This window comes from Littorina saxatilis, linkage group LG9 (genome assembly GCF_037325665.1).
Source record: "Littorina saxatilis isolate snail1 linkage group LG9, US_GU_Lsax_2.0, whole genome shotgun sequence".
NCBI lineage: Eukaryota > Metazoa > Mollusca > Gastropoda > Littorinimorpha > Littorinidae > Littorina > Littorina saxatilis.
Genome location: NC_090253.1, coordinates 16,232,158 through 16,247,157, shown reverse-complemented (window position 1 = coordinate 16,247,157; position 15,000 = coordinate 16,232,158). Strand labels below are relative to the sequence as shown.

The window sequence follows — 15,000 nt, the reverse complement described above, 5'->3', positions numbered from 1 at the left end:
TAAGTTTTCTAATGACATGATAGTGGCCATTTTGCAGCCGTCTGTGATTTGAGATTCCATTTCATGCAGTTTACCGAAACTACGGTTTATGTGAGAGTGCGCATGCGCTAGGCTAGCCATACCCGTATGTGTTATGGCGGCCATGGGCAGCATGTGGGAATTTTCGGCATAAAAAACTTCATTTTCATCCGGAAATCGACGTAACCTGTTGTGTTTTGTGTGTGAAATTGTTTGTTTCTGCTGGACAAAGTAAGTGCTTTATCCTTTATCGTGCCGAGTTCGAAAAAACCGCGAGTCGCGATGACAGAGAAACAAGTAGAGTTGGAACTCGATTCGGACTCAGAATTGAATGACTTGATCCACGCACCCGACACGGGTGGAAAGGAAAAACCACAAACAGTCACTCTACCAATCTCGGATTGGGAAAAGATGAAGAGTCAAAATGAGAAAATTTTGAAGTTTCTAACTATGGTGGTAGACAAAGATGGCGACTCGCCCCAAACGAAACAATCGAAAAAGAGAAAACGTGAAGTCAGTGATGACGAACAATCTGTGGAGACTGGGGATGATTTCGATCACCTTCTTGAAGAAATGTGTAAAACTCAAGCATCAGAATCTCGACCCGAGGCTGAACTGAGCGACCCCAATGAGAGTGAAATTATGAATGAACTGGAGCAAGATTTTGACATTTCTGAGACTCTTGGTGATGAAGTTGCAGATCGAATTGCAAAACTTGTATCAGTGATGGCAAAGGGTCAGATGACCGAAGAAAAGATGAAGCAAAAAGAAAGAGAGTTTAAACGCCCAAAGAACATTGAGACAGGCGTCCCAAAAGTGAATCCCGAAATCTGGGGTTTGATGGAACACAGTGCCAAAACGTATGACTTAAAATCACAACGTCAACAGAAGTTATTGTACACGGCCAACAATGCTCTTGTTGTGGCCTGGGATGTGTCCCTAAAAATGGGGGTTGCCAATGAGGAACAAAAAAAGCTGATCAAAACAATTGCTGAGGCAAGTGGGCTGATACTGAAAACAGCGTATGACATGTCACTGGACAGAAGAGCAAAAATACTGTCTGGACAAAATGTGAACAAGAAATACAGAAAACTGGCATCTTCAAACATACCAGTCACTCAGTGGCTATTTGGGGATGATCTCAAGTCAGCGTGTGCTGATATTGACTGTACAACCAAACTTGGACTTGCCTTTACTCAATCAAGTAGAGGGCAAAAATATTTCCCATCCCGTCAGTATGCACCAAAAAACTCCGAATGGAGAGGAAGAGGAAGGTGGAACTGGAAGAGAGGAGCTCAGTTCAGGGGGAGAGGGAGAAGTCAAGGGAGACCATTCTTCTCCGGCACGACAAGCAGGCAAGCAGAGTAGACAACAAAGAGGTATGTGAAATAAAGAATGCCACATTTGAAGCAGGTAAACTGAAACATTTTGTTCATAATTGGAAGAAATTGACATCTGATTCCTTTATTCTAGATATGGTACAGGGAACAGAAATTCCTTTGAGTGAAGACATTGAGAAGGTGCAAACTCAGCATGAGGCCAAAAATCAAGTTCCTGGTCACTTATTTCAGATAATGGATGCAGAAGTAGAACATCTATTGAGTATGCATGTCATTGAGCCATCAAAACCAGAAGAAAATGAGGTGGTTTCACCTATTTTTCTTGTTGAAAAGCCAGATGGGTCACATCGGCTTATTTTGAACTTGAAAAGATTCAATGAATCCGTTGAGTACGAACATTTTAAAATGGATAACTTGTCAACTGCTACACAAATGATGACTAAAGACTGTTATATGGCCTCAGTTGATCTTAGACACGCTTACTATTCAGTTCCTGTCAAACATCAGTTCAGAAAATTTCTAAAATTCAGATGGCGTGAACAAATGTTTCAGTATACATGCTTTCCAAATGGTTTGAGTAACTGTCCAAGGTACTTCACAAAGCTGCTAAAACCAGTGTATGCAAAGTTGAGGGCACAAGGTTTTCTGTCTACCTCATACATTGATGATTGTTATTTACAGGCAGACACAGTTGAAGAATGTGAAGTGAATGTCAGTGAGACAGTAAAACTCTTTGAATCTCTTGGTTTCACAATACATGATGACAAATCTGTTCTCAATCCAAGCAAACGGTTAAAATACCTTGGGTTTTGGTTGAATTCTGAAGATATGACTGTATCACTTCCAGAGCAAAAAAGGCAGAATATAAAGGCAGCCTGTTACAGACTCAAGGGAAAGAAAAGAATCAGAATCAGAGAACTGGCTCAAGTCATTGGAATGTTGGTTGCCACTTTTCCTGCTAATAGGTGGGGACCTCTGTATTTCAGACAGTTAGAAAAAGACAAGTCTGATGCCCTTAAAGTAGCAAAAGGAAATTTTGAGTCTTTAGCTAATCTATCTGACAATGCTTGTTCAGAGTTAGACTGGTGGATTGAGAACATTGATGAGTCATACCATACAGTGCAAAATGCATGCCATGACATAACAATCCAGACTGATGCTTCTTCTACAGGAGGTTGGGGCGCAGTGTGTGGAGACCTGAAAACAGGGGGACGATGGTCAATGAATGAAAGAGCTTTTCATATAAATGTGCTTGAATTACTGGCAATAGAATATGCACTGAAAAGTTTCAAAGCAAAACTCACAGGGAGACATGTCTTGGTGTTATCAGATAACACTTGTGCTATTGCCTACATAAAGAATATGGGAGGATCACATTCACATGAATGTAATGCGTTGGCAAAAAGAATCTGGATTTGGTGTAAAGATAATTTGATTTGGTTATCTGCTACACATATTCCTGGGAAATGTAACACTGAAGCAGATATGCAGTCACGTCAGTTCAATGACCGTACAGAATGGAAACTGAATGATGTTGTATTTCATAGGCTTAAAGAGACACTGCTGAATCCAGAAATTGATCTCTTTGCCTCAAGGTTGAATTTTCAGGTAAAACCTTTCATGTCATGGGGACATGATCCAGAAGCGTATGCAGTCGATGCATTTGAACACAACTGGTCAAAATGGCTGATATATGCATTTCCTCCTTTCAGTCTGATTCAAAGGGTGCTGATGCAGTGGAGGAGAGACCGGGCAGACGGCATGCTGATTGTTCCCCTGTGGCCAACAGCGGTGTGGTTTCCCCAGCTTCTGCGGTTGCTAGTCCAGGAACCTGTGATTCTTCCGAAAGGGAAACGTCTTCTGACTTTACCACACAGCAATGCAGCACATCCACTTCAGAGAAAACTACGTCTCCTGGCTTGTGTCTTATCAGGCAATCTCTCGAGACACGAGGCCTTCATGGAAAGACTCAAAGCATCATCTGTGCTTCATGGAGAAGTACAACCAAGAAACAATATGCCTGTTATCTTGCGAGATGGCGATCCTTTTGTGCTCAACGGTCAAGTGATCCCTTGCGTCCCTCTGTAAATCTAGTGTTAAGTTTTCTCACTGATCTCTTTGAAGCTGGATTAGGTTACAGTGCAATTAATACTGCCAGAAGTGCACTTTCTTCAGTTATTTTGATGTCAGATAAATCTACGATTGGTACTCATCCTTTGGTTGTGAGATTTTTGAAGGGAGTTTTTGAACTCAGGACACCAATGCCAAGGCATTCCAAGATATGGGATGTTGGTGATGTTTTGAAATACTTTAAGACTCTTCCAGACAATGCTCAGCTTTCATTGAAAGACATAACGCTGAAAGTATCGGCTTTACTTTTGTTGGCATCTGCTCAAAGGGTGCAAACGCTTCATTTGATGAACCTAGAATCTGTTTGTTTTTTAGAGAATAAATGTGTTATTTACATGTCAGAAAAGTTGAAACACACAAGACCTGGCTATCATCAGCAAAATTTAGATTTACCAGTATATACTGTGGATGAGCAAGTTTGTGTAGTCAAGTGCTTGAAAGAATACATTGAACGCACAAAGAAACTGAGAGTTGATCAGAGCGGTAAACTGTTGTTGTGTTACAAACCGCCTCATGAACCAGCATCAAGGGACACAATTTCTCGCTGGTTACGGACAGTATTAGCGAGAGCTGGATTGTCAAGTTATACACCACACAGCTTCAGATGTGCAGCGTCATCAGCAATGAAGAGGTCAGGTGTACCTCTTGGTGATATTCTCAAAGCAGCTGGTTGGACCAATGCAAAAACATTCAAACAATTCTATGACAAACCATTGCAGAGTCAGATGAAAAAGAACACAATCTTGAATTACTATGGAAAGAAAAGTGTGTAGACAAGTACTGTTGTGAAAGAAAACTTTATTGATGCAAAAAAGCATTGATGAATTTATTATTTGATGCACAAATGTCACAGAAAAAGGGTGAAATAATGTGTACAGTTGTAAAAGAAAACTTTCTTGATGCAGAAAGCATTAATGGTTTTGTTTTTTGATAAAAAAGTGTCATTGATTTGAAATGTGCAGTAGATTGTTTCGAGTATTCTGAATATACTCATACCTCTGCTACTTTTAGAATTAATAAAGTTATCAGAACAAGAAACATTTATCTTCTAAAATGTGAGTGAATCAATGAATGTTGAAATGGAAGTTTGACAACAACAACTTTGAAGTCTCACATAAACCGTAGTTTCGGTAAACTGCATGAAATGGAATTCAAAACATAAACGAGTACTTACCAAGTCGAAGTTTGTGTAGAATTCCATGATGCAGTTTACAGGAACGGAGGGATATGTGCCCTCCCTCAATAAAACCCACCCTCTGTTTACAACTTAACTTTTGTTGTTGTAAAACTTTGTAGATCATCAAAGATATGGTTTACGCTTTGATGATCTATGCTGTAAAATATGGCTAGCCTAGCGCATGCGCACTCTCACATATCCCTCCGTTCCTGTAAACTGCATCATGGAATTCTACACAAACTTCGACTTGGTAAGTACTCGTTTATGTTTTGAATTATATATATGTCTCTTGATCAAAGTGGAAACAGACTAGCTCTCTTTGGTTTCTGGACTCGCTGGAAACAATATTTCCGGACATGATGTCCCTGTTGGTAGTTCACATAGTGATTTAAGGCGACAGTGACCACTACAGAAGTTTTTTTTTACCATCGTCATTTCACATAATTATTTCATTGGTCTCGATGTTTTTCCCTCCGGAACTGCTTGTGTTTATTTTGCACTTGTAATTTCATAGTTTAACAAATTTATCAACCGTGTCAGCTATGATTTTGCCTTTTGGGATAAGATTGTTTTACTTTCTGATTAGTCCTACGCTACAGAAACATTTTCTGCAGAGTTGTGAGTGACAGGTTATTTGTCCAAACCGACTCTTGCTTTGCCTCTAAGATACATTCGTGAGGGTGATGTTGCAGTTTTGTACACTATGTCTCCTTCTTCTTCTTCTTCTGCGTTCGTGGGCTGAAACTTCCACGTACACTCGTGTTTTTGCACGAGTGGAATTTTACGTGTATGACCGTTTTTTACCCCGCCATTTAGGCAGCCATACTCCGCTTTCAGAGGAAGCATGCTGGGTATTTTCGTGTTTCTATAACCCACCGAACTCTGACATGGATTACAGGATCTTTTCCGTGCGCACTTGATCTTGTGCTTGCGTGTACACAGGAAGGGGGTTAAGTCACTAGCAGGTCTGCACATAAGTTGACCTAGGAGATCGGAAAAATCTCCACACTTAACCTACCAGGCGGCCGCGGCCGGGATTCGAACCCTTGACCTTCCGATTAAGAGGCCGACGTCTTACCACCCCGCCACAGCCGTGCCCGAGATTGGGTCATTTTACATAATAAATCCTGAATCCTCAACAGCATTGTGGTTGCATTTCTACGGGAGATTTTAGAAGCGGTTCAGCAAAACACAAGCAAGAACTTGATAGTTTTTAATTGTCAGATTGTAATCTTCTTTTTTCATCGGGAACGATCCATTTGCTCTCTGAACGGAGTATAACGATAAACTGACTGTATGTAGTTTAAACTCTCTCTCTGTCTGCCTTTTTCTCTGTGTGTCTCTTTTTCTGTCTCTCCCTCTCTCTCTCTTTCCTTTCACCCCCCCCCCCCTCCCTTTTATAAGGTTGTCGCACGAGTATGTATGTGTTGTGTGTGTGTGTGTGTGTGTGTGTGTGTTTCTATATATATATATATATGTGCGTTCGTGCGCATGACTGAGTGTGTGTGTGTGTGTGTGTGTGTGTGTGTGCGCGCTTGCGTGTTTGTGTGTGTGTGTGTGTGTGTGTCTATGTGTGTCTTTGTGTGTGCGTGCGCGCGCGCGTATGTGTATACGTTTGTTTCCCTGAGTCTACAGTGTGTGTAAATAAACTTGCATTGATGCGGGAGTACTTTAAGTGCACGCGCATGCATGTGTCACTGTGACCTCAAAAGTCCAGGCGTCAAGGACTTTAGTAGTGCAGAAAATTGGGTCAAAAAAAAGGAGGGAAATAATCTGTGTAAGTAGTGCAGTAAACACAACATTTGCTTTATGGGGAGCATTAACCCTGTATGCATTGCTCGTGCACGGAAAAGAGTAAGGCCCTCTTAAAGACTCGTTGCGAAGAAAAGTAAGACAAAATAATGACATAACCTTGCGATTGCGCCAGATTTTTTTTCTTCAAATTTTTGTTGGGGTGGGTGGGTGGGGAGGGAGTCCCGGGGAAGGAGTAAGACGGTGGTAGGAAAGGGAATAGGGGGTGGGAGTGCAAGTGCATACAGTCATCATGTGTGAAAAGAGGAATGCAAACAATTGTTGAACATTCTTTCTTCGGTTCCACTGCTATCTGCTTCGACACGAAGATAAACTTACTTTCTGCATCTGTGATACTTACAATATAATTATATGAAAACTGGGGTAATTTTGATTGACACTGTACTCTCATTGGTGAAATTATAGTTACCAATAAGAACACAATGCAGTCTCATAGTGTGTGTCAGTGTGTGTGTGTGTGTGTGTCAGTGTGTGTGTGTGTGTGTGTGTGTGTGTGTGTGTGTGACGTCATATCCGGCATTTTGTAAAAGTTGAGGCGGCACTGTCACGCCCTCATTTTTCAATAAAATTGATTCAAATTTTGGCCAAGCAATCTTCGACGAAGGCCGGACTTTGGTATTGCATTTCAGCTTGGAGCCTTAAAAATTAATTAATGACTTTGGTCATTAAAAATCTGAAAATTGTAATAAAATTATTTTTTTTATAAAACGATCCCAAATTACGTTTATCGTATTCTTCATCATTTTCTAATTCCAAAAACATATACATATGTTATATTCAGATTAAAAACAAGCTGTGAAAATTAAAAATATAAAAATTATGATTAAAATTAAATTTCCGAAATCGATTTAAAAACAATTTCATCTTATTCCTTGTCGGTTCCTGATTCCTGATATGTTTGGATTAAAAACACGTTCAGAAAGTTAAAAAGAATAGAGATATAGAAAAGCGTGCTATTCTCCTCAGCGCAACCGCTACCGCGCTTTTCTGGATTGTTAATTTCACTGCCTTTGCCACGAGCGGTGGACAGACGATGCTACGAGTGTACGGTCTTGCGGAAAAAATGCAATGCGTTCAGTTTCATTCTGTGAGTTCGACAGCTTGACTAAATGTTGTTATTTCGCCTTACGCGACTTGTTATTAGTGCGTTCGTCTGTCTGCCACTGATCTGTCTCTCTGTCACTCTATCTGTCTGTCGATCTGTCTCTCTGTCTATGTCTGTCTGTCGATCTGTCTCTCTGTCTATGTCTGTCTGTCAGTCTGAATCTTTTTATCTGTCAGTCTACATGCATTTAAATGCATGTGAGAGAGCACATACTATAGGTGTCTGCAACAACAACAAAATTCACACTAACACCTCACATTCACCTTTCGTTTCAGGTGTCAAGATGCGGCTATTGCGTCATCGTGATGGGCTTCTTCTGGGTGACGGAGCTCATTCCGTTACCTGTGACGTCACTCTTTCCAGTGTTCCTCTTCCCCATGTTTGGCATCATGACGGCCAAGCAAGTGTGCATGAGTTACGTCAAGGTAGGTCATCTCCAAGACCTTTTTGTTTTCCATTTTCATTACATCTGTCTTCTCTACAGTGGAACCTGCCCTGGCGACCATCTCTCAGAAACGGCCATCTCTCAAAAACGACCATCTCTCAGAAACGGCCATCTCTCAAAAACGACCATCTCTCAAAAACGACCACCTTTCAAAAACGACCACCTCTCAAAAACGACCACCTTTCAAAAACGACCACCTCTCAAAAACGACCATCTCTCAGAAACGGCCATCTCTCAAAAACGACCACCTTTCCAAAACGACCACCTTTCAAAAACGACCACCTTTCAAAAACGACCATCTCTCAAAAACGACCATCTCTCAGAAACGACCATCTCTCAGAAACGACCATCTTTCAAAAACGACCACCTTTCAAAACCGACCACCCCAAGGGACCCCCGAAAAACATTTCCCTCAGTATTATTCACTTTTCCGGAGCGACCACCTGCCCATAACAAACTTCTTTTTTCGGCCTCTTCTGTGGTCGCTACAGTTTTACTGTAAGTACACCCATGTTACACCCATTTTCGGTTCGCTGCCAGAGATTTGTTGGATTTTTGGAAAAGTATGAGAGACTTTACAGTTTTTGCGTATATTACAGATCGTTGCACATTGATTTGGGTTGCAGTAATGGTGTTTGTTAATTTCAATTTCAATTGTGTATATAGTTGTGTTTGATGTTTGAACACTACTTTCCTAAAAATGTACGTTTAGACATGTTCTGAGGACAGTCTTAGATGCGTGAAATACAATGTTTCATGTTAATAGAAAAAAAGGTTTTTGAAAGGTTGTTATTGCAGAACACACTGTTGGTGTTCTTGGGAAGAGCACTGATGGTAATTGTCATAGTGCGCTAGTACTATCACAAAAGTCAACTCTCTGCAGTTGCTCTCACCAGAAAGTTCTCTGTGTTGCAGGACACGCTGATGCTGTTCCTAGGCAGTCTGGTGGTGGCTGTCGCTGTGGAGCGCTGGAACCTTCACAAGAGACTCGCGCTCAGGACGCTGACTCTCGTGGGGCCTCAGCCAAAATGGTTTGTCATCTTTTTTACGACAATTCATTCATAACCAGCTGGGTAACAAAAAACACTGTTCCTATGTGACAATTCCAAGTTGCCAATGGTTTTGAGCTTCAGTTGTGAGACGTGGATTGTCAAAGTAAAAGCCAATCAGGTGGTTTGCTTGATTTGTGGAACCATCGCGGCTTTGGATTCGTGTTATTCTGTTCAGACTGCACTTTGTCATTTTCCGATTTTTGGGAATAACATATTGAAACAAATCGGGGTAATGCTTTTATGCAGGTCATGATTTTATGATAATCTGTCTGACGAAATGTTCTGCGGTCATCGCAAAAACAGCAAAAATATTTCGGCTAACAATCTCAGATCTGGCCAGGCTAAAACCATCCCTCCACTTGGACACATACCAAAAATTAGAAGCCTGGGTGTTCTCTTTGTAGAGTGGGACATTTTCGATGAATTCGTTTTGAAAAAGCCACCAGTGGCCTTTTGAGAATTAAACTCATCACAAATTGCAACTCCTTACAGAAAGCAGTCAGAGTGCTGAATGTTGGTATGTGTCAAAGTCGAGGGATGGTCTTATCCAAAGTAAAACCCTGACCAGATCTGAGATGGCGAGCCGAACTGTTTTCACGGGAAGGAGTGTGCCTTTAATGATATACGATACCGATCGATACATGCACAGCCTGACAGGGATCCTACGCGTAATTTCCCCCTGCTGATAATTATGACAAAGTCATCGAGACAAACCTCGTTATAGAAATTCTTTCTCGGTTTCCGAGAGACGCAACAGAATGTTTACGTGACGCCATTATTCGCATTATGACGTCTTCGTGGACGTTGTTTCGCTTTTGACGTCAGATTGGGCGAAAAAGAGACGTCTTAGTTGGTTTAATCGGTGTGGTTTGTCTTTAAATGAGCGAGTGACTTTTATCCCCATTTGGTTGTGATGATGTCGTTGTGTAGGTTGATGCTGGGCATCATGTTTCCCTGCTGGTTCCTGTCCATGTGGATGAGCAACACGGCCACCACCGCCATGATGATGCCAATCGTCATCGCCATCTTGGATCAGATTCGCGACTCCAAGCTGCCGCGTGAGTAGTGTGACGTCGTTTCCTAGCTGTCACGTGATGCGTTGGTGTATTATGATTGTTATGATTTAAGCTTATTTCATCTCAGTTCGTTTTGTTACATTTAGTCAAGTTTTGACTAAATAATTAACATAGAGGGGGGAATCGAGACGAGGGTCGTGGTGTATGTGTGTGTGTGTGTGTGTGTGTGTGTGTGTGTGTGTGTGTGTGTGTGTGTGTGTGTGTGTGTGTGTGTGTGTGTGTAGAGCGATTCAGAGTAAACTACTAGACCGATCTGTATGAATTTTTTCATCAGAGTTCCTGGGTATGATATCCCCAGACGTTTTTTTTCATTTTTTCGATAAATGTCTTTGATGACGTCATATCCGGCATTTTGTAAAAGTTGAGGCGGCACTGTCACACCCTCATTTTTCAGTCAAACTGATCGAAAGTTTGGCCAAGCAATCTTCGACGAAGGCCGGACTTTGGGATTGCATTTCAGCTTGGAGGCTTAAAAATTAATTAATGACTTTGGTCATTAAAAATCTGAAAATTGTAATTAAAATTATTTTTTTATAAAATGATCCAAAATTACGTTTATCGTATTTTTCATCATTTTCTGATTCCAAAAACATATAATTATGTTATATTCGGATTAAAAACAAGCTCTGAAAATTAAAAATATAAAAATTAAGATTAAAATCAAATTTCCGAAATCGATTTAAAAACAATTTCATCTTATTCCTTTTCCGTTCCTGATTCCAAAAACATATAGATATGATATGTTTGGATTAAAAACACATTCAGAGAGTTAAAAAGAATAGAGATATAGAAAAGCGTGCTATCCTCCTCAGCGCTTTTCTGGATTGTTCATTTCACTGCCTTTGCCACGAGCGGTGGACAGACGATGCTACGAGTGTACAGTCTTGCGGAAAAAATGCAATGCGTTCAGTTTCATTCTGTGAGTTCGACTGAGCTTGACTAAATGTTGTATTTTCGCCTTACGCGACTTGTTTTGTTTTCTTTTTTTGGTTTGATCAACATTTCAAATATGTATTTGCTGTGCTAATTGTTAAAGAAAAAGATAATAATGCCATTTTAGTTTGCTAGCCACTTTCATTCCAGGGGTTGTTTTTTACAGTGTCGTAGTAAACGCCTGGTATCTCAGTTCATATATCGCTGGAATGTTGATCCACGAGTCACGGGTTCGAAATCGGGCCGGAACGGACACGGGTCAACTTTCTGTGCAGACTCACCCCCGGCCGTGTCACGACAGTGGCACGTTAAAGACCTCGGTCATTCTGCCTGAGGTGCAGGTGGCTGATTACACCTAAACACGCATGCGCCTAGATAACGCGAATCTTGTTGCTGCTAGCTTTTTTACCGGGAAGGAGCGACCCGAATTTCCAAGCAACACGTCATATAAGAGATTCTTCTTCTTCAGCGTTCCAGAATTGTCTGGTTACCTGTGAGCTCGTTTGCCCAATTGGGTTCCCCAAACTATACTCTGAGAGCATAGTCAGCTTCACTCCGCTTTCGTTGAGTAGGCATGCTGGGCATTTTCGTGTTTCCATAACCCACCGAACTCTGACATGGATTACAGGATCTTTTCCGTGCGCACTTGGTCTTGTGCTTGCGTGTACACACGAAGGGGGTTAAGTCACTAGCAGGTCTGCACATAAGTTGACCTAGGAGATCGGAAAAATCTCCACTCTTAACCCACCCAGGCGGCAGCAGAAGAACACAGAAGAAAAGAAAATTACCCTCTAACAGGAAAGGCTTTGTATTTTGGTCACTGACTGCTTTAACTCTGTCCACGTTGTTTTTAATATCAGCGTCATCCAGTGAGGATTCAGAGAATAACGAGGTGAAGATCATCATGGAGGACACTACCAAGCTCAACGGCGATGAAAAACGCCCCTTAGAGATGTGAGTATCTGTATGGCGACCTACTAGATCCACAATTTAGGATGCCAAAAAAACACATGACTATTGACTGTCTTCAATAAATAGAGGTTGTTTTATGGGCTGGGTCATGTAGGACACCACCAAACGCGATCAAAAGGCGATTAAAAACGGCCGATAGAGATGTAAGTATGGCGACGTATTAGCGCGTATCCAACTGGTAGCTTTAACAACAAAAATCATTAAACAATATATCACACTTCCATGGAAGGACCTAGGCTTTTGATTTGGGTATATATGTCAAAGTGGGGGGATGGTCGTATCCTCAACCACCCCCCACCCCCCCCCCCCCCCCCAAAAAAAAAACAAAAAAAACCCGGCAACAAAAATACTGGCAAGATCTCAGCTGAATTGTTAACACTCGAAGGACTGTACCTTTATGAATTGTAGTTTCTGAGAATGGAGCTCTGGCATTGCTTTTGTTTTTCCTTCCAGAGTAATTTCCAACCGAGCAGACGACGAAAAAGAGGACAAGGACTTCGTGAAGCTGGCCAAAGTGTTTTCTCTCTGTACAGCATTCTCGGCCAATATCGGTGGCATGGCCACTCTCACAGGCACCCCGCCCAACGTCATCTTCAAAGGCCTGGCTGATACGTAAGTGGGATGACGTCAAAGTGATGACGTCGATGTGTTTTTCTTTCACTGGCAAAGATGGGTACTGGCTGATACGTAAGTGGGATGACGTCATAGTGATGACGACGATGCGTTTTTCTTTCACTGGCAAGATGGTTATTGGCGGAGAGGTAAGTGTGATGACATCATAGTGATGCCGTCGATGCGTTTTTCTTTCGCTTGCATGATGGGTACTGGCTGATACTAAGTGTGATGACATCATAGTGATGCCTTTATTTTCTTTATTTGGTGTTTAACGTCGTTTTCAACCACGAAGGTTATATCGCGACGGATAGTGATGCCGTCGATGCGTTTTTCTTTCGCTTGCATGATGCCTACAATGGAGGGTTTAAGGGGCGTTGGTGAAGTTGATTGTTCAGCTTGTTCAGCAGGAGAAGGATGTCTGTCTCTCTCTCTCTGCCTTCCTATTTGTCTGCCTGTTTGTATGCATGACTGTCTGTCTGTTTGTCTACCTGTCTCAGTTTCTGTCTGTCTGTCTGCATGTCTGCCTTTATGTTCGTCTGTGTTAATTTCGAAAGATCAAGTCTAAAGATGTGTCCGTACTGTCATGATATCAGTCTGTTTGCCTGTGTGTCTCTGAGCGTGTATGCGTTATTCTGGTGATACGACCAAGATATGCTGCTGCTGCTGCTCCTGCCGATAATGATGATAATGATGATGATGATGCTGATGCTGATGATGATGATGATGATGATACCTGTGCAGGTTATACAATGCCTACGGTGCGAAGAACCCGGTCAATTTTGCCAACTGGTTGTTGATTGGTCTACCGCTGTCGTTCGTCTGCTTCATTTTCTGCTGGTTCTGGATGCAGCTGTATGGACAGGGCGTCAAGTGAGACAAATTTGCATTTTTGTTGATGGTGGTGGTGATTAGAGTGATGGTGCGTCTGTCCGTCTGTCTGTCTGTCTGTCTGTCTGTCTGTCTGTCTGTCAAATTTGCATTTTTGTTGATGGTGGTGGTGATTAGGGTGATGGTGCGTCTGTCCGTCTGTCTGTATGTCTGTGTGTCTGTCTGCCTGTCTGTCTGTCTGTCTGTCTGTCTGTCTCTCTCTCTCTCTCTCTCTCTCTCTCTCTCTCTTTCTCTGCATTTGTATGCATGCGTGTGTGTGTGTGTGTGTCTATGTGTCTGTGTGTCTGTGTGTGTCTGTGTGTGTATGTATATATCTGCATCTTTTTGTAAGTCTCTCTCTCGCTCTCTCTCTCTCGCTCTCTCTCTCTCTCTCTCTCTCTCTCTCTCTCTCTCTCTCTCTCTCTCTCTCTCTCTCTCTCTCGTTATGTTCCACACTTTTCACATAATGCGACACTCTGGGTTCTCCATATCTAATAGAACTCAAACACTAATGCATTGCAGATGTTTCAAATGCTGCCTGAAGGACGATGCTTTTGCTGCCGTCAAGCGAACTTTGTGGACAGAGTACCGTAAACTTGGCAGTATGACGTGAGTGTGTTATGTTTGTGTGTTTGGTTTTAGGGGTGTGTAGTTGATGGTTTGATTGATTGATTGATTGATTGATTGATTGATTGATTGAGGGATTATTGTTGGTTTAATTGGCTTGTTACGGTGGTGTATATGTGTCAGAACAAACACGCGCTCATCATGCAAGCATTATCGTGTTCGTATGTGTGTGTGTGTGTGTGTGTGTGTGTGTGTGTGTGTGTGTGTGTGTGTGTGTGTGTGTGTGTGTGTGTGTGTGTGTGATGGGGGTTGTATGTGTGGTTGCTTGTGTTTTGTGTGTATGTGTGTATGTGTGTGCCCTGCTGTCTGCCTGGCTGGCTGGCTGGGTGGCTGTCTTTGTCTGGCTGTCTGGCTGTCTTTGTATGTGTGTCTGTTGGTTTGTCTGTCTGCGTCTCTGTCCGTGTCTCTGTGTCCTTGTTGTGTGTCTCTGTCTTTCTCTCTGACTATCCGTATTGCGCGCGTACGAGTGCTTGTCATGCATAGGCCATGATGTTTGTGTTGGTGTGTGTGTGGGTATACAGGTTTGCGGAGTGGGTGGTGTTGATCAACTTTGTCCTGCTGGCGGTACTATGGGTCACTCGTGACCCGGGCTTCATCCCGGGCTGGAGTCTGCTTTTTGAAAGAGGGTCAGTGCATTTTTCTTCAGAAAGTTGTTTTATTATAATTTCAGCTAATGATTGGTAAACGACACTGATGCATTATCTACCGCTTTATAGTGAGAAACGTTGTTGTAACCTTACCCATATTTACTGGGCCTTTGCAATGGATAAGACCATCATCCCTCTAACTAGACACATACCGAAAATGCAAAGCTTGACGGCATTCTTTTTC

General features: G+C 42.1%; 2 protein-coding genes across 4 annotated transcripts in view; both read left to right on the top strand.

Annotated features, from left to right (window-relative positions):
• Positions 1 to 15,000, top strand: part of LOC138975417 (Na(+)/citrate cotransporter-like) — a 48,982-nt gene that overhangs the window by 23,819 nt on the left and 10,163 nt on the right. For all 3 annotated transcript variants that reach the window (XM_070348095.1, XM_070348096.1, XM_070348094.1), the window contains 8 exons: positions 7,858 to 8,007; positions 8,943 to 9,058; positions 10,010 to 10,137; positions 11,949 to 12,042; positions 12,514 to 12,672; positions 13,417 to 13,545; positions 14,065 to 14,151; positions 14,691 to 14,795. In XM_070348095.1, the coding sequence (XP_070204196.1) occupies positions 7,858 to 8,007; positions 8,943 to 9,058; positions 10,010 to 10,137; positions 11,949 to 12,042; positions 12,514 to 12,672; positions 13,417 to 13,545; positions 14,065 to 14,151; positions 14,691 to 14,795 (968 nt within the window). The remainder of the gene's footprint in view (positions 1 to 7,857; positions 8,008 to 8,942; positions 9,059 to 10,009; positions 10,138 to 11,948; positions 12,043 to 12,513; positions 12,673 to 13,416; positions 13,546 to 14,064; positions 14,152 to 14,690; positions 14,796 to 15,000) is intronic.
• Positions 54 to 4,526, top strand: LOC138975416 (uncharacterized). The gene is made up of 2 exons (XM_070348093.1): positions 54 to 1,397; positions 3,071 to 4,526. The coding sequence occupies exon 1, from the start codon at positions 301 to 303 to the stop codon at positions 1,384 to 1,386; it is 1,086 nt and encodes a 361-aa protein (XP_070204194.1). The 5' UTR covers positions 54 to 300; the 3' UTR covers positions 1,387 to 1,397; positions 3,071 to 4,526.